The sequence below is a fragment of the Equus przewalskii genome, chromosome 14 (assembly GCF_037783145.1).
Source record: "Equus przewalskii isolate Varuska chromosome 14, EquPr2, whole genome shotgun sequence".
Classification (NCBI taxonomy): Eukaryota; Metazoa; Chordata; class Mammalia; order Perissodactyla; family Equidae; genus Equus; species Equus przewalskii.
Genome location: NC_091844.1, coordinates 34169187 through 34186602, shown reverse-complemented (window position 1 = coordinate 34186602; position 17416 = coordinate 34169187). Strand labels below are relative to the sequence as shown.

Below are 17416 nucleotides of genomic sequence, written 5' to 3'. Positions count from 1 at the left end.
CAAGAGTTTCTTGGATATTTTCAGCCCCTTGCATATCTATGTACATTTTAAAATAAACTTGTTATATTACACACACACCCCTACTGCAATTGTGAATGGATTTGCATTGAACCTATAGTGCAATTTGGGAAGAACAGACATTGTAACAAAATTGTCTTGCAACCCATGAACATGGTATAATCTTCCATTTATTTAGGTCTTCAATTTCTTTCAAACCTATTTCGTATTTCTCTCTGTAGAGGTGTTGCAATCTTTGGTGAAATTTATTCTTAGTTATTTGATATCTTGTATGCTATTATAAATCATTTCTTTAAAATGTCAATGTTACATTTGTTACCAATCTACTGAAACAATTGATCTTTGTTGACTTTGTATCAGTAACTGTTTAATAAATTTATGAATAACTTTTCCTATTTTTGGATTTTTCTATGCACATATCATTTATGAAAAAGTTTTATTTCTTCTTCCTAATCTGTACCTTACTTTCTCTTCTTAAAAACTACCAATACCCACAATAACCTGAATCGTAGTAGAGTGTAATTCTAATTGTAAATTCAGTTTAAAAAAATGCCAGTGGATTCAATTTTCTTTCCACCTCACATACTCTCACTCTCAGCTAGGGAGGCCAGACCACTAGCCCTGGCTGTCACTTTCAAAGCCGGAGAGTCTGAGCAGGGCCGAGCAGGCGCGGTGCGGGCTGCGTAAGCGCGCGCCGCCGGCACCCTGATCGCTCCGCCCCTCGTCCGGACAGCCAATCAGCGGCCGCCCTTAGGAGCGCCCCCACCGGCCAAAATGGCGGCGGCCGTTGGCGCGGGATCCTGCTTATAGTTCCACTGCCTTACCCATCTGCCTGTGGCAAAATGTGAAAGGAGAAGCGGCTGGTGGAGGGGGTCCTAGGCAATGAGTCGGCGAAGGAAACATGGAGACAGCCCTGGCCTGAAGAACCCGCCGCGGACGGCGGCGGCGGCCGAGGAATGCAGCTCAGTGGTCGAGCCACGGAAGAGACGGCTGAGGGCGGCCCGCGGCTCGGGGCTCGGCGGGGTCGGAGAGGGGCCGCCACGGGCCCGGCCGCAGCAGGAGCAGCCTCCGGCAGCCGCTGCGTGCAGTAAAAGTCACCCCGAGGGTGAGGCGGGTCTGCGCGGCCTCTGCGGGCCTCGGCGCTGCAGCCCCACGGCCCCGCGGGCAGGCTGGGCGGGGGTAGGGGGTGGAGTCTGAGTGCGCTCCTCTCTGGGCTTCTCCCCTCGTGATCCAAAAATAACCCGGCACCACTCCCCCCGAGGCGTTGGTCCCTGAGTCTGAGCGTCGCCCGGTTAGGTCTGACCGCCCACTTGCCGCCCCAGCCACAGGAGTGGGTCGTGTGGTTTACCTGTCTGGGGAGGGCGGCGCCTGGCTCGGCTGCGCCTCCGGGCCTCAGTGGCGGCCGGGCGAGGAGAACCTTGATAGCGCTGAGGCCTTCCGCTGACTAGTTCCCTGGGCACTTATTTCCCCTGACACCGTGTGCCCTGACTTGCTATAGAGAAGGGCCTGTAGGACGAGCTCCAGCTGTCTGCATCTTCAGATCCGTGGTGTTGTCTCACCTGATGAATAAATCGGAAGTTCCTAGGAGTAGGAACCCGAGTGCACCTGAATATTTCCTTCTGATCAACTTGGGGTGTTCTGTTTTAAAAGTTTTAGTAAATCCTGGTAGGAACAGAAACTCTTACAAAAGGTCTTTTCTAGAACATGTTCTTAAAATACAGCTTTTGTTACTTTACTTGTCTTTAGTTTACTCCCCTAAAGCAATTCCGGAATGAACAAAAATAAATCTTTGTAGAAATTTAAAAATGGTACTAGACAAAACTTCCTAAGAAATGGATGATCACTACTAAAGCCTTTTGAAGTAATTATTGTAAGTTGCTAGAGTGGGTAAAAGGGGGATAAACTAGATTTTTTACTCAAGTTTCTGTTGGGACCCTTTTGATTTTTGAAATCTATCGATAAATTATAGGTGGTTCCCAAAGCTGCCAAGTTCTAGTGGTAATGAATAGACTGGCTAGGTTATACCGTATTATACATTCATAGAGTTACTAGATTGTCAATTTTAATTTGCTAGTTACAGTGTCACATTTGTGAAGTATTACAAGGATTTTTATGTGAAGCAAACATTTCAATTGTGGTTAAAGTAATATAGCCATCTCTGGGAGAGAGTCTTATAATTGGACTATAAAAAGTAGTCTGGTGTAAGCTACTATTTGACTTGGGGGTATGATGAAGTAAGTAAAACTTTAAAATGCAACAATTGTTATTTTAATCTCATTTTATGTAGAAAGATATGAAACACCAAAGCGATTGCTCAGAATGGATTTATTGTCATCTACCTTCAGTTCTCCTAATGATCCAGATGGACAGAATGATATCTTTTGGGATCAAAATTCTCCAATGACAAAGCAGTTAGGTAATTTGTTATTAACATTTTTATCTGGTTAAATATTTCATAAATGATTATGATCTAGCTGTAGAACTACTGAGGTAACAACATCGGGAACTTTTTAAAAAAATTTTTATTGAGGTCGTCACAGTTTATAACATTGTGAAATTTCAGTTGTACAGTATTATTTGTCAGTCACCATATATATGTGCCCCTTCACCCTTTGTGCCCACCCTCCACCCTCCTTCCCCCTGGTAACCACTAAATAGTTCTCTTTGTGCATGTGTTAGTTTATCTTCCACATATGAGTGAAATCATACAGTGTTTGTCTTTCTCTGTCTGGCTTATTTCGCTTAACATAATACCCTCAAGGTCCATCCATGTTGTTGCAAATGGGACAATTTTGTCTTTTTATGGCTGAGTAGTATTCCATTGTATATTTACACCATATTGTCTTTGTGCAGTCATCAGTCATGGGCACTTGGGTTGCTTCCAAGTCTTAGCTATTGTGCATAATGCTGCAAGGAACACAGGGATGCATAAGTCTCTTTGAATTGTTGATTTCAAGTTCTTTGGATCGATAGCCAGTAGTGGGATAGCTGGATCTTATGGTAGTTCTATTTTTAGTTTTTTGAGGAATCTCCATACTGTTTTCCGCAGCAGCTGCACCAGTTTGCATTCCCACCAGCAGTGTATGAGGGTTCCCTTTTCTCCACAACCTCTCCAACATTTGTTATTTTTTGTCTTGGTTATACCAATCTAATGGGTCTAAATGTGGTATCTTAGTGTAGTTTTGATTTGCATTTCTCTGACGACATCAGGAACTTTAATACAGCAGATGTTTTTTGAGAACCTTGTGTGATTGTATTGCTGTGATAGGCATGTGATGTCAGAGTGCATACTGATCTAAGCTGTGCTAATGAAAATTTTCTAAGAAGTGACTGCTACTTTTAAAAATTGGTTTTTTTGTTTATGATTTTTATAGAAACGTCTTTATTTCTTTAGGTAAAGGAAGAAAAAAACAGATTTACACCACAGATAGTGATGAGATCTCACATATTGTTAGTCGTATTGCTCCTCAGGTAAATATCACTAGTTTTATAGTTTATTTTAAAACAGTGAAAAATGTGCCCCTAAATCCTTGTATGGTTTGTTTGTGTGAAAAATATTTTGTCTTTTACTATTCTCTTTTCCAAAGATAAAGCAGCAGATTACTTTTACCTTTTCTACTACTGAAATGCATCTTTCAAAGAAAGGAACATAATGTGTAATTGGTAATATATATTTTTCTAGGCATATGTCTTATTTTAATTTTTTTGGAGTGATGATTTTTGACTAGAGCTTTGTGTTTCTTTTCTCTTTCATGTTGTTTAACAGTATATGGCACCATTTTTCAAGTTACTAAAATAATAGTCAATAAAAATGTGAACTTTTCAGTTATTTGTGATTGGTATTTGTTTACTGTCTATAGCACACCTTTTCCCCATTGAAACTGCTCGTCTTAATACTTACTGACTGAGAAGATCATCAAGAAATGCTTATAAAGGTGGAAGGAACTTTGCATTTGGAGTTAGTTCTCAGTTGGCCTCATGTATTGGGTGACCCCAAACAAGTCACATAATCTCTTAGAACTTCAGTTTATTCAGTCATAAACTGGAGGTATTGCCTGTCTTGCCCTTTTGATTGGATTATTATGAGGATTCAGTTAGGATAAAAGTGCTTTGTAAAGTATAGAGCACTATAAATGTGAGGTTATTTTACAGTTAATTATGATAGTTAAATTATTTGCTGTAATAGAACCATCTTCGAAAGTTTATTTCACTTGTACTGCTTGAGTGAAATATAAATATAAATGTAAGTCAGCCTCTGTTCTGAACTTCTTTACTTTTCCTTCTCTTTTTCTTATTTAATAACATTTAAATCCAGAAAACATCCACTTTTTGCTCAGTATCTTCTCTGTAGGAGGTATGGTGTTTTTCCTTGACATGCGCTTGGATGGCGACTATGTGTTGACCATAAACAACGGCTGGCACTGGCCAAAATGTGGTTATGAGGAAGCACCGCCATCCTGGTAGAGGAGACAGGAAATAACATTTTTTTTAGTGGCTATAAAATATCTGAAATTACAATTAGCACAGTCAAAACAACTCTGTTGCTACTAGCTCTGCATTCCATCTTTGGCATGTCATAGAAACTCATTTTACAAATGGTTCATTAGTTAAATAGCGTTTATGCCATACTGCTACTTACTTCATAAGTTAACAATAGATCTTCATTAATTGTGGGTTTCACATGAAAGAAGCATAATAAAATGTGTTTGGGCTGGCCAGCCTAAATAGTGATAAAAAGATAACAGTTGAGTAAATTATTGGACCCTTTACCTAAGTGGGCTAGAAATAAAAGCTCACATAAAGAAATGGCAACAGTATGCAAGTGGTAACTTGTGTATAAGAATAAATACAAGGAAATTAGTTGCTTTTAAATGTTACCCTTTTCAACTGAACACTTTTAAAGCATATAAATCTTTGGTAGTTTTGAGGTGCTTTTTAAAGCTTGTCGTGTTCTCAGAATGACATATTCATGTTTATTTTTAAGTGACTTATCCCCCTCAAATAGTTAAGTCACCTTAGTATTTTCAGGGATCACATTCTTTATTAAATACACACTTTTGTTTTCACTGGACAGTCATTTCTTTCTTTAGGGATACCTTTCATACAGTATTTTTTGGGGAAGATGGTGTATATTTTCCCACCATTTTTAAACATCTCTATACAGTATGCTCTTTAGGATTAAATGAAGTAGTGTGTTTAGATACTTTGTACAGCACCTGGATTATAGTTGGGAATCAATAAATTATGAAATTATTAATGAAGAAATTTTTTTAAATATAACACTTATAAATAGTGTAAAAACATATATAGGACACACACATATATATATATACACACACATATATAAAAATTTATAAAGTTGTCATACTTTTATAAAATTTGAATGAATTTAAAATTACTTGTAAATGGACAAAAAGTCCATCATTAAATCTTTAAGAATGTTATTTTCCCTAAATTCAATATTGTTATTGAAATAAAAAGGAAAATATATATTGCGTCTGAAAGTGAAATTTTTGGTTGACTTGAGTATTTTGTGAAGCTAAAATCTACTAGATTCAACTGGACATCTCAGAAAACTGCTTGTTGATTGAGGATTTTAAAGTACCAAGTTGTAGGGAGCTTTTCACCTAAACCTTCTAGTAAATAAACATGAACTGACATCTTTATGCCCAGAATTTTGCTAGATGCTGAACTCTCATAAGAATAGTCCTTACCTTCAAGTAACCTGTAATCTAGTGAAAAGATTAGTTTTACCTCATGTGATAGTTATTTATGTTCATTGTAGTACTATAAAAATAGAGTAGAAAATGATAACCTATTTGACTTGTTGGTTTGGTTTGTAACTCATGCATGAGCTCATTCTCTAATTTTTTGTATGATCAAGTGACTGAAAAGCATAGCAAAAATATCCAGGACTGAAATGACTTTTTCCTCTCCTTTATACAATGGTTAAACTTCTCTTTTTGCTTTCACTACTTATTTTTGTTCTTATCCCTGCCTTATTCTTAGCATCAGTTCTGACCTTGCACTTATCCTCTAACTCAGGCCTGACCTTAATTCTCAGTGTTCTCAATTCAGGTCAACATGGATTGTCCAACTTTAGGTAATGATTATAATGGGCATAGGGAAAATTTGGAGAATCAGATAATACAGAAAGAATTCCATATGTATTTCTATTCTTAATTCGATGATTTCTGCTACACAGTTTATTTCTGATACTAATGTTTATTTTTATGAATATCTTATGACAGCTGAAATAAGTTGATCAGTTTTCTTTTGATAAAAACGTGCTTTTACTATTAAATGTATATTTGTTAATTAATTAAATTCTTATAACTTTTTGAAAATAAGAAATTCCCAATTTTAAATGTTTTCATTCCCTGAAGCTTAAATAAATCACTTCTTGCAATTTATTATTGCCATCTTTCAACTTCTCATTGTTTGGGAGTTTGTTTAGTAATTATCACTGTACCAGAATTTATTGCTTTAGGAAAATAATTCAACTTAATTGAAGTTTTCTTTTTCTTTTCTTCTTTTTTTTTTATCCTTTTGCTTTTAAACCTCTTTTTTTCCTCTTTTGCCAAAGGATGAAAAACCAGCAGCAAACTCCATGCTGGGCATGTGGATTGGTGAAACTGCCATTCCTTGCACTCCTAATGTTGCAAAAGGAAAATCAAGAGCAAAAATCAGCTGCACAAAGTAAGCTCAAACTTTTCAGCTTTTCTGACATTCAGTGAAGTAAATATTTTTAATAATATCCTATTTTGGTTTTGTGAATATATCAAAATGGTTATAAATTATTTTCCTTGGTTTTGACATGTAAAATTTTGGACAAAATAATTATAATGTAAGATAAAATTTTCAAGTTTAACGCATTAAAATATGTTAAATACCAATTGAATATTTATAATAACTCGGAACTTTTCTCAGTTATAATTTTAAAATATTTGTTTAATAGGTTAAAAACACAAAGTCGAGAGGAAGAACTTATGAAATTGGCTAAGCAATTTGATAAAAATATGGAAGAGCTAGATGTGATTCAAGAGCAAAACAAGAGAAATCATGATTTTATCCAGATGATTTCAGAAACAGAGACTTTAAATAATTATGAAGATAATGTACAGATGCAGTTATTCCATGATAGAGTTCTCGAGATCGATAATGCTATAATAAGGAAGCCAGTGAACGAAAACACCAAGATACCTGTGGTAAATGATCAAAATAGCAGTCAGAAGCCATTTGACCAAAATGCTGAAGCAGCCTTTAATGCCATTTTTGATGGTTCTACTCAGAAATGTAGCGGACAGATAAGCCAAGATCTGTCAGATACTTTTTTGAACATCAGTAATACCACCTTTGGAAAGAAGAGTGTTTTGAAAGAGGAGAAAATCATTACTAACGAAACTCGGGTCACTGAAAAACTGCCAAATAAAACCCCAGGATCGCTTTCTTGTCAAGTAGATAATCCTGGAATGACAAAATCATGTGCGACTTCCAGTACTAAGGAACCGGAAGCTTTTAATAAGCACCTTGATGCGTTTGCTACCAGTGATTTTGAGGATGATTGGGAAAACTTATTAAGTAATGAACTTTTTGTTATGCAAAATGGCGAAATGTCTGAACTTTTCCCTGCTTCTAAAACAACCCAAATTGTTGATCGAAGAGGAATTTGTACCTTTAACAATAAAAATGATAAAAGTAAGTCAAGAACTAATTCAAGTCTAGATGCCAGATTAAAAGATTCAAAAATTTTACAAGATCTTCCTTCAAAGACACATAACAGTGAATTAATAGATGCTGGAAAATATAGTTTTTTGCCAGATCCAAATGGTAAACCAAACAAATTACCATCCACTGGAAATAAAATGAAATTTGAGAAATCTTTCAATAAAATTGTTGTTCAAGACAAAATGCAAGATTGTGCAGCTGCATTTGATCTGACAAAAGTCAAGGAAGATATTCATACTAAATTTACTTCTAAAGTAAATGCTTCTGAAAAAAAGTCTACTTTGAACACAGGATATTCTAATGAACAAAAAAATCAGGCCATTTTTAATCAGTCTTTTAAAGCACCTGCTACTATAGATCCTTTTGGCTCTGCAGCTTTGGACAATGAAACCAGTGTTCATAACCCAAATCAGACTAATGCATCCAAGTTAGATTCTTTCTTTGATGATTGGAGTGATCCATCATTTGCCAATGAAATTGTTAAAGCATGTCACCAATTAGAGAATACCTGGGAAGCAGATGATGTAGATGATGATTTATTATACCAAGCGTGTGATGATGTTGAAAGACTAACTCAGCAACAAGACGTTAGAAGAGACAGCAAGACATCAGAAAGTATACTTGAGATCAATAATAGTTCCACACACGGAGCCAAAAACATGTTTACTACATCTAAACAAAGGAGCCAGTTGATGCAACGGAAGCATTTGAATCTGAATAGCATTTCAGTGCATATGTCTTCATCGACAAATAATTCACAAATAAATAAATCAATGAAAATGGAGAAAAGGGAAATTTGTGGAAATTCTCCAGGTTTTCTGGGTGCTACGACAAATTTGACTATATACCCTAAGAACTTGAATTGTCAGGCCAATAATCTCCATGTCTCTTGGAATAACACAGATGTTCCAATACAAGTGAATGGTTCCAAATCAATTCTTACAGGAGGTTCAAGTTTCAATGTGAGTTCAGATCATATGACTACAGAAACTGCTACTTGTAAGAAGAAATTGAGTTCTAAGCATCTATCCCATAGGACCATAACAGCTGAAGCACAGAGTGACCTTAACAGGACAGTTAGATTTTCTAAGTATACGTTTACAAAGATGGAAAATTCTCAGATTTGTTCCCAGTTTAATGAAAATTGTGTAACAGGAAGTATTTCTGATACCAAAATTAAACAGGATTTGGAGAAAAATAACACTCCTGGCATCCCATTATGTGGGAAGGCTGTTCAACCGCAATCTTTGGTGAAACTTTCTGAATCTTTGAGACAACCTTCAAAAGGTTTGTATGTAATAATTTTCATTGAAAAGTATTATGTTGGAAAATAGCCGAACTAGTTATTTGTTGTATTGAATTTGTTTAACATATAAGGTAAATACTATTCTATGATGTTTAACTAGAATGCTTAAAGTGGTTCTTACAAATAATTATGCTGGAATATACAAAGAGTGGGTGATTTATGTTTTCACAAGACCACATTGAATTCTTTCCCAATGTTTAATGCAATGACTAGCATATAGTAGGCACTCAATATTATTTGTTGAATGTTTTCTGTTATTTCCTGGAAAATCATACTTTTAGATATATGTATTGCACTGTGAGATTGTGTATATTTACTAAATATCTCATTGTTTTAAAACTTGAATAATCGTAATCCTGTGTTTAGTGGAACATTGAGGTGAACAGTATTTGAAAATTTAGAGCATTCTAATTAGACACTTTTGCTAATATAGTATCTGCTATAAAAGTTGTGATGGTTAGAATTTTAATTTACTGGGTACAGCCTGTCGTCTTTGATTCTTCTAATTCCTCCTTTCCCCGCTTCTCCTTTCTATCAACAAGTTCAGTTGCTTCTACCTCAAAACCATTTTTCTCACTCTGCTGCTCTCATTCTTATCCAAGCCAATATTTTGACTAGACTACCACAGTTTTTTTACCTGCCTCCTTTCAATTCTAGTCTCCAAATAGCAGAAGAATCTTTTAAAAACAAATAGGTGAACATGGCATTTCAGTGCTTAAGCATAACTTTCAATGGATGCCCATAATATTTCAAATAAGATCCTTACTTTACGCTATGATCTACAAGGCCCTGGAATATCTCTCCTTAACCTGCCTGTCCTCTTTTTTCCCTTACCTACTAAGCTTCAGGGATACCAGCTGTGTTTCAATTCCTCAAACAGAATAGATTCTTTCCTGGTTCAGAAGCTTGGACTAGGCTATTCCCAACTATGATTGCTCCTTCCCAACATTTGACCCCCACTCCAACCCTTTGGTTGGTATCTGTTTATCCTTAGGTCTCAGTTTAAGTAGTACCCTCTCATAGAGTTCTTCCTTGAACAATCTGTAAGTAGGTCTTTTCCATGTTATTTCCATTATCTCTCTTATTTCCTTCATTTCCTTTATTACAATTTTCAATTAAATATTGATTATTGTCTGTCTTTTTAGTGAATACCTAGGCCTGCCAGGGCATCTGCCACCTACTAGATGTTTAATAAATATTTGAGTGGCCAGCCTGGTAGCATGGTGGTTAAGTTTGCATGCTCTTCTTCAGTGGCCTGGGGTTTGTGGGTTTGCATCCCAGATGCAGACCTACACACCACTCGCCATTCTGTGACGGCATCCCACATACAAATTGGAGAAGATTGGTACAGATGTTAGCTCAGGGACAATCTTCCTCAAGCAAAAAAAAGAGGAAGATTGGCAACAGATGTTAGCTCAGGGCCAATCTTTTCTCACCAAAAAGTAAATAAATAAATAAATATTTGAATAAACATTGTACGATATAATGTGAAAAGTCTGTTATTCCCTGGTACTGTAATATTTTTTAAAAGGGAATATGTCTGGCATAACTACTTGTGCTTCTTAGGCATAGTGTTTTCTCGCAGCCTCATCCCTTGCAGATGCTGTTGCCTTCACCAGAAACATAGTGCCCCCATATGCACACACCAGATCTGCCTGGCCATTTTCCATTTGTCTTTAAAACACACTGTATTTCTAACCACCCCGAATGATGTAGAGTCACTTTCTCTGGGTTTCTCCAATACCTAGTGCTAACTTCTGTTACAGCACTTACTATTCTAGCTTGTAATTATGGATTTTCTTAACCAGTTTCCCTCACTTGGAGCTAACATTAGGATTCTTATCTGTTATGTAGATCAATGCTAATATGGTGAGGGAGTTTTTAGTTTCTTTTAACATTAGATTATTGTTTAATGTTTAGATTCTAGATGATGCTTTATTGGCATTACTGCTAGAACTTTCCTATTTAAATGACCCCTCCCACCTTTTTGGTAGCTTATAACAGGACTATGCTGGTTGTTTAAAAAGAAATAAAGAAAACAATATAGATTAATTTGAAGTAAAAAGTTAAGTCCTCTGTTTCTCCTTTCTCACAACCATTCCTCGGGGGAAGCCACTGTTAACAGTTTGGAATACATCATGTAGAATTTTCTGTGCGTATACAAATGTGTGTGTGTATACCTGTAGATTTATTTAAATAGATAGAATTATATACTATATACCCACTATTTGGCAAATTGGTTTTACCTTCACTTAATATATTATAGTTCTTTTTTCCTGTTAGTACATATAGTTTTGCTTCAGTCCTTTTAATGACTACAAATTATGTTATTATATGTATGCGCCATAATTTATTTAACTTTCTCTATTGATGGAAGTTTAGTTTGGTTGCAGTTTTTTGTGTTACAAACAATCCTCCAGTGAATATCCTTCTATGTAAATTTCTGCATGCTCATGCACTTGTATCTATTAATTACTGAAAAATTGGTATAAGAGAATGTTTTGAATTTTGATGGATATTGCCAAATCTTCCCAAAAAGGTATATCGGTTTATATTCTTGTCAACACTGACAATGAGTATTTCTCTACATTACAGCCCAAATTAGATTTTTGAAACTTTAAATATTGTTGTCCATCTCTAATAATTTTAAATATTTAAATTTATATATTTAAATACGTCTAATTAATTGAACTATACTTCCAACGTGAATTTATTTACATATAGTTACAACTCCATTAAACCCTCTGGAATATTTGAGTTTCCCCAAAACTCCTGTCTGCTCTCCTGTCTGCATTTTTTCTGGATGGATGATCTGCCTTTCAACTAACTTTATCAATTTTTCCCTTAAGTTAATTGACAGTACCTAATTTTCTCATTAATATTAACCTTGTTGATATTTTCTATTGTTTCCACTTCCTTTTGCATTGGTATGTAGCAATCAAGCTGCTCTCCAGGGAATGTCTTTGAAACAAAACCCATTTAACTACCTCATTGCTTTGATGTAGGGTTTGGCAAACCATGGCCTGTCCAAATCCAGCCTATTGCCTGTTTTTTGTACAGCCAGCACACTAAGATGGTTTTTACATTTTAAATGGCTGAAAAAATCAAAAGAATATTTCATGACTTTTGAAAATTATATGGAATTCAAATTTTATTGTCCATAAACAACATTCTATTTTAACACATGTGTTTGTTTATGTATCATCTGGGGCTGTTTTTATGCTAGAGTGACAGAGTTGAGCAGTTACAATGAGAGAGCATATGACCCTCAAAGGTTAACGTATTTACTTTCTGACCCTTTACAGGGAAAAAAAACTGCTGACCCCTGCTTTAGGGTAAAGATTAAGAAGAGCAACTCTTGCTTTGTACCTTGCAATAGTTTGAGACTTTGCCATGTATTTTTATTGCGGATTGAGTTAAAGAAAGGCTGATGGGAGAAATGGATGACTCTTAAGTCAAACTTTCATGGTGTGACTTTATTATATCATTGGAAGTTATTTTCCAGAATATCAGCAAGCCAATTGTAAGGCCAATTTTAGGGAGCTGTGTTCTTTTCTGCCATCATGGATTATTAACCTGTTTTTCTTCCAAACTTATGGTCAATTGAATATAAACTGTGTTTGTGTGTATTCTGAGTTTGTGTTTCTCAGCTTTGAGACTAAAATATTAGATAGTCAAGCTAATTATGAAATATCTTGTATCTTTCTGTAAGAAAAAATAGCTACAGTCTGTGAGATAATTAATTTAGGAAATAAAAGGCATCAGAATCATCTGGGGAATTTATTCAAATTATAGCTATCTTGCCTTCAACACCCACTCTCATTTCTGATTATACCAAGTAAGGAAGGGGAGACAGACTGATGATATATTTTGGGCAAATATCTCCCTTAGTTAGCAAGAGAAATGTCTTATAACAAATAAATTCTGAACATTTGTCTGGATGTCACTGTAAATAATATTGCTCTGCTGACAGTACTGTGGGTTCTTATTCACTTCTCTGAAAGGCAGAATTTACAAGATAAACAGTTTTACCAACACAAGGTCACGTAAATATATATTGCGGTGATGATCTTAATTTTTAAAACAACATTGAAGTGAAGAAATAGGTTTGCTAATTTCGAACTTTGATTCTTATTAGCATTATATGGATAATCTAATAATTTTAGCTCAAAGTGACTTAACTGAAATTCATTTTATTAGAATTTGGTATTTTGGCAGAGGTAGAATTGCAGGCTTTATTAAAACTGCACTTTCTTATTTTCATTTATTTAATTTACAAAACGTTTATTTTACAGTATGTTTATCTCAGATACACACTAACATGTGCTATGTAAGAATATATCGGGGGCTGGCCTGGTGGCGCAGTGGTTAAGTGTGCACATTCCACTTTGGTGGCCCGGGGTTTGCTGGTTCGGATCCCGGGTGCGGACATGGCACTGTGTGGCAAGCCATGCTGTGGTAGGCATCCTACATATAAAGTAGAGGAAGATGGGCACAGATGTTAGCTCAGGGCCAGCCTTCCTCAGCAAAAAGAGAAGGATTGGCAGCAGTTAGCTCAGGGCTAATCTTCCTTGGGAAAAAAAAATGTCAGAATGCTTTGCATTTTTATGTATTAAAAAGATATTCAAATTGATTTTATTCAAATATTCTGCTATTTGAAATAATCTTCTAATGTTTAAGTAAAATGTGTTCTCAAAATAAAAATATAATATCTAACAGTAAGTTACACATTTGTTGACATGATAGATTTCACTCTATCACTCTAGTTTAATTTTTCCTAAGTGGCTGAAATGAAAATCTTGGAGCTTTATAGAGGAAAAAAGTAGGTGTGATTTTAATATAGCTTATCTTATAGTAAAAATACTATATTGATATCTAATTTAATTAGTTATATTTTGACTCCTTTTGTATTAAAGTTTATACAACATTTAAAATCCCAGTTTGTTTTTAAAATGTATTCATTTGTCACTTGTATAAATTAGATGTCATTGTTCACAAGAATTATTTGCTGGGTAGTCAAAATGTACAGTTTTTAATACAATGAATTTTATCACACTGTGAAAAAGAGTGCATCAAATGGAGACAAAGTGGTCAGTGCTTGATTTCTTTCTGGGTTAGAGCGTTATATCTGTACTTGGAATCTTACATGCAGTAATTTAGTGTGATTTAATGGCCAAACCAATGTGGCAAATCTGGGCAATAAACAAGTAAAAATGAAGACTCATATTCAGAATGATTTCATAGTCTATAAAACTAATATTTATATTTTGTTTAATTTTTAGAGGAAGAAGAGAAAAATAGAAGGTATTCTCCTGAAGAAATTAAGAGAAAAAGGCAAGAAGCACTGGTTCGAAGAATGGCCAGATCACAGGCATCATCTGTAAAGGCAGCTCCCACTTAACTTGATTTCTTTAATGAAATATTAGTTGGAGGACTTAACAAAGACAGTTGATAACTATCTATGATAGAAAATATTTTTTCTTAGTTTCTCTATGAGAAATTTAATGCTGAGTTATAAAGCATGGACTTCTACTTTATTTGATAAATCAGTGTTTGCAGTAGTCAGTGAAACCTTTCCTTGGAGATGTGTGTGAAAGTAATTGCGTATGTTTTGGAAATTCTGCAAAGTTAGCAATTATGTGGTAAAATTATACACAGGAAAATAGTTACATTTTTAAATACTGTGACAGAGGATCATCAAAAAATAGGTAATCTATGTAACTTTTATTGTAATAAATCTTTTCCTATTACAAAGCTTCGACTTAGTAAGTTAATAGAGACTTTTTGTAATAGTTTTACTTTCAGTAGCAGTTCCTTGAAGTTTTTATACATTTCTAAATTTTAATTAATACTTCCATATTCTTAGGAACATGGTTGGTAGGAAATAAAGTACTTCAATTTATTTGTAAGGAAATTACTATTTTCAATTCCTAGTCTGAAATATATTTGAATTTTAATTTTCTAAAACGTGATACATTTTGGAAAGTTTCCACCATTTTTAGGGAAAATGCTGATTTAAGAAGTTTGGTTTAGAAAAAAGAAAGTGGATTGGCTATATAAGTAATGTAACATCATCAACACTTAGAACTGTGAGAAACTTTAGATATCATCTGGTTCAGCTTCTTTCTTGTATAGGTGAGAAATGAATACTGTTATTCTGAAAGTCACAAGGCAAGTTAAAGCTGTGCTAGGATTAGAATTTTTTTCATTCTAATGGATACTTTGACAGTTGTATCATTTGCCTCAGGGTATTAATTAGCACATAAAATAACTTGTTTGTGGGAGTATTAATTATTTTATAGTATAAAACAAAAAATGTAACTAAAATTACCTTAAGGACTGTTTAATAATAATGCTCATTGTTTCTTGTATTAAAGAATTAATCATTCCAGGATATAAAAATGAGAATCTTCTATTTTCAGTTTTCCTATAACTATGTAATTTTACCTTGATTAATTTCCTGATTTTAGTAATTTGTTCATCCTATTGCTCCTTTTTCTTTTTGCCTGTTTGGAATTTGCTAAGCCAGAAGTAAAAATCTTAGAGAGCATAAGGGCAGTAAGGATGCTTTATTCATCCCAAATGGCTTTAAGAGACCTGACAAAAGTTATAGATGTGAAATACCTATTAGGGTGTTCACCACTATTCAGGTATCTTAGAGCTATGATAATATCAAAATAATTAATGCATTTTAAGGTATTGCCATATAGAGATATATCATTTTGAATACTGCATTTTCATATATACAGTGAAATAACACATTCCAGGCAACCTTTATTATTTGTCTAAGAATAGATAATAAAGAACCTAAATAAATACAGGTAAGTTTTATATGTAAGACAATGAAGAACTGAGAATCTTTATCTTTTTCTAAAGTGAGTTCACTGTGTTCTTACTATGCTTTGGGTATGTCTACCTTTGCTTAAGCTCTTCCCTACCTGCCACTTGCTTCTTCCAGAGTTCCTTTAGCCTGTTCTGTCCATTCATTAAGACTCAGCCTAATACGTCTCAGCTTCTCTGAAACTCATACCTGACCATCCTCACTGGAATTGACTTCTTCTCTCTGATCATGGTGGTACTTATTTCTTGCATCTTTCATGGGGCAATTCATTATTCAGTTCTAGTAATATTTCTAAAACTTCTCATTTTGCCATATTCTCATATAGCCTATACTGCTGTTTATTTAATAGTTGTCTTAAAGTGACCTCTTTCTCTTTAAAAGGATACTTTATAGTACTTGTGAATGTTGGGTGGACTATTGGCCCAGCACATCTGAACCTGAACATAATTGAGTTTCTAGGATTACTCCTGCTGTTCACACTCTGCTTTCCTATCCTGATTCTTCTTCCCTTTCCTGTTGTTGGAAACAGCAGGCATTGAGTGGACCATGAATGAGCATGCAGAGGTGTAGATAGTTTCTCTGTCTAGATAGTGTCTCTTTCCAGTCTCTCTGGAATCTGTTTCCACACAGGGAAGGAGTAATTGGTAGCCCTGGCAGTTCTATTCCAGCTCAAGCTCTGCTGCTGTTTATGTATCTCAGGCTGGCTGCAGAAAAACTGATGCTAATAATGCCATTATTACAGGAAAATCTACTGCAGAGTAGAGCCTGTCTATCATTATTCTTTCTTGCTGCAGATGTGCAACCCCAATCTCAGGAAAACTTGGGTTGTATGTTACAGATACAGTCAGTGGTGGGCAGGCATGTACCACACTTTGAGAAACACTGCTTATATCATTATACTCTATTATCACAAATGTTTAAGTTCCTGAGAACAGAGGTACATTACTTATCTCTGTCTACCTGATACTGATATTCAGTGGTTACTTATTAAATGTTGAATGAATTTAGACAAATTCTAATGGCAGAGATTCTTCCTTGCCCTACTTGAAGCAATTTGACTCTCATTCGCTGAGCTTCAGGATTGGAAGATGTTTCCAAGAACAGTTTAAATTTAACCTAATACTGATTAATCTAAGTGATAATTTATCTAAAGTCTGACCATGGTTTTCAATTCTTGCTGGGATGTGGTGAACAAAATCACTTGTGGGACTCAAAAACAAAACAACATACTTGGGTCCTTGTGCTTCCCTTAGACTTCATAAATGAGTACATCTAGTGGTACAGGGTTCAAAAAAAATTGTAATTGCTAAACTTATTTAACGGTTGCTAAATGTTTTATTTACCATGCATGGTTTTAAGAAATTTACTTTATCTCATTTATTTCTCAAAATAATCCCATAAGTAATGATTTTATCACCATTTTAAAAATAGGGAAACTGGAGTATGTGTATTAAGTGACTTTCTCAAGGTCACACAGTTATAAAGAAGTTGGAGCTGGACTTTGAACCCAAACAATCTAATTC

The 17416-nt window shown here is 35.0% G+C and overlaps 1 protein-coding gene and 2 long non-coding RNA genes across 5 annotated transcripts in view; 1 reads left to right on the top strand and 2 right to left on the bottom strand.

The window, feature by feature from the left end:
* Window positions 1-1579, bottom strand: part of LOC139075742 (uncharacterized) — a 93535-nt gene extending 91956 nt beyond the window's left edge. Inside the window, exon 1 of the long non-coding RNA XR_011526493.1 lies at window positions 1367-1579. This is a non-coding gene — a long non-coding RNA (uncharacterized lncRNA). The remainder of the gene's footprint in view (window positions 1-1366) is intronic.
* ETAA1 (ETAA1 activator of ATR kinase) lies at window positions 690-15337 on the top strand. Of its 3 annotated transcripts, none has more exons than XM_070573856.1 (6): window positions 690-1123; window positions 2306-2434; window positions 3413-3489; window positions 6605-6717; window positions 6977-9033; window positions 14335-15337. In XM_070573856.1, exons 1-6 carry the CDS (start codon window positions 901-903, stop codon window positions 14451-14453), a joined length of 2718 nt encoding a protein of 905 aa, XP_070429957.1. In that variant the 5' UTR covers window positions 690-900; the 3' UTR covers window positions 14454-15337. The 3 variants fall into 3 exon arrangements, with proteins under 3 accessions (XP_070429957.1, XP_070429958.1, XP_070429959.1); XM_070573857.1 differs by having other exon boundaries at window positions 765-1123; window positions 2310-2434; XM_070573858.1 differs by lacking the exon at window positions 690-1123 and having other exon boundaries at window positions 2312-2441; window positions 3419-3489.
* LOC139075741 (uncharacterized) overlaps window positions 3818-17416 on the bottom strand; it is a 32833-nt gene continuing 19234 nt past the window's right edge. The window contains exon 3 of the long non-coding RNA XR_011526492.1: window positions 3818-4475. This is a non-coding gene — a long non-coding RNA (uncharacterized lncRNA). The remainder of the gene's footprint in view (window positions 4476-17416) is intronic.

Excerpts from the sequence above, each read along its gene's own strand:
- ETAA1 (XM_070573856.1), top strand. The coding sequence starts at position 901 with ATGAGTCGGCGAAGGAAACATGGAGACAGCCCTGGCCTGAAGAACCCG. Across the intron at positions 3,490-6,604 it reads TTAGTCGTATTGCTCCTCAG|GATGAAAAACCAGCAGCAAA; the intron begins GTAAATATCACT and ends CTTTTGCCAAAG. Across the intron at positions 6,718-6,976 it reads GCAAAAATCAGCTGCACAAA|GTTAAAAACACAAAGTCGAG; the intron begins GTAAGCTCAAAC and ends TTTGTTTAATAG.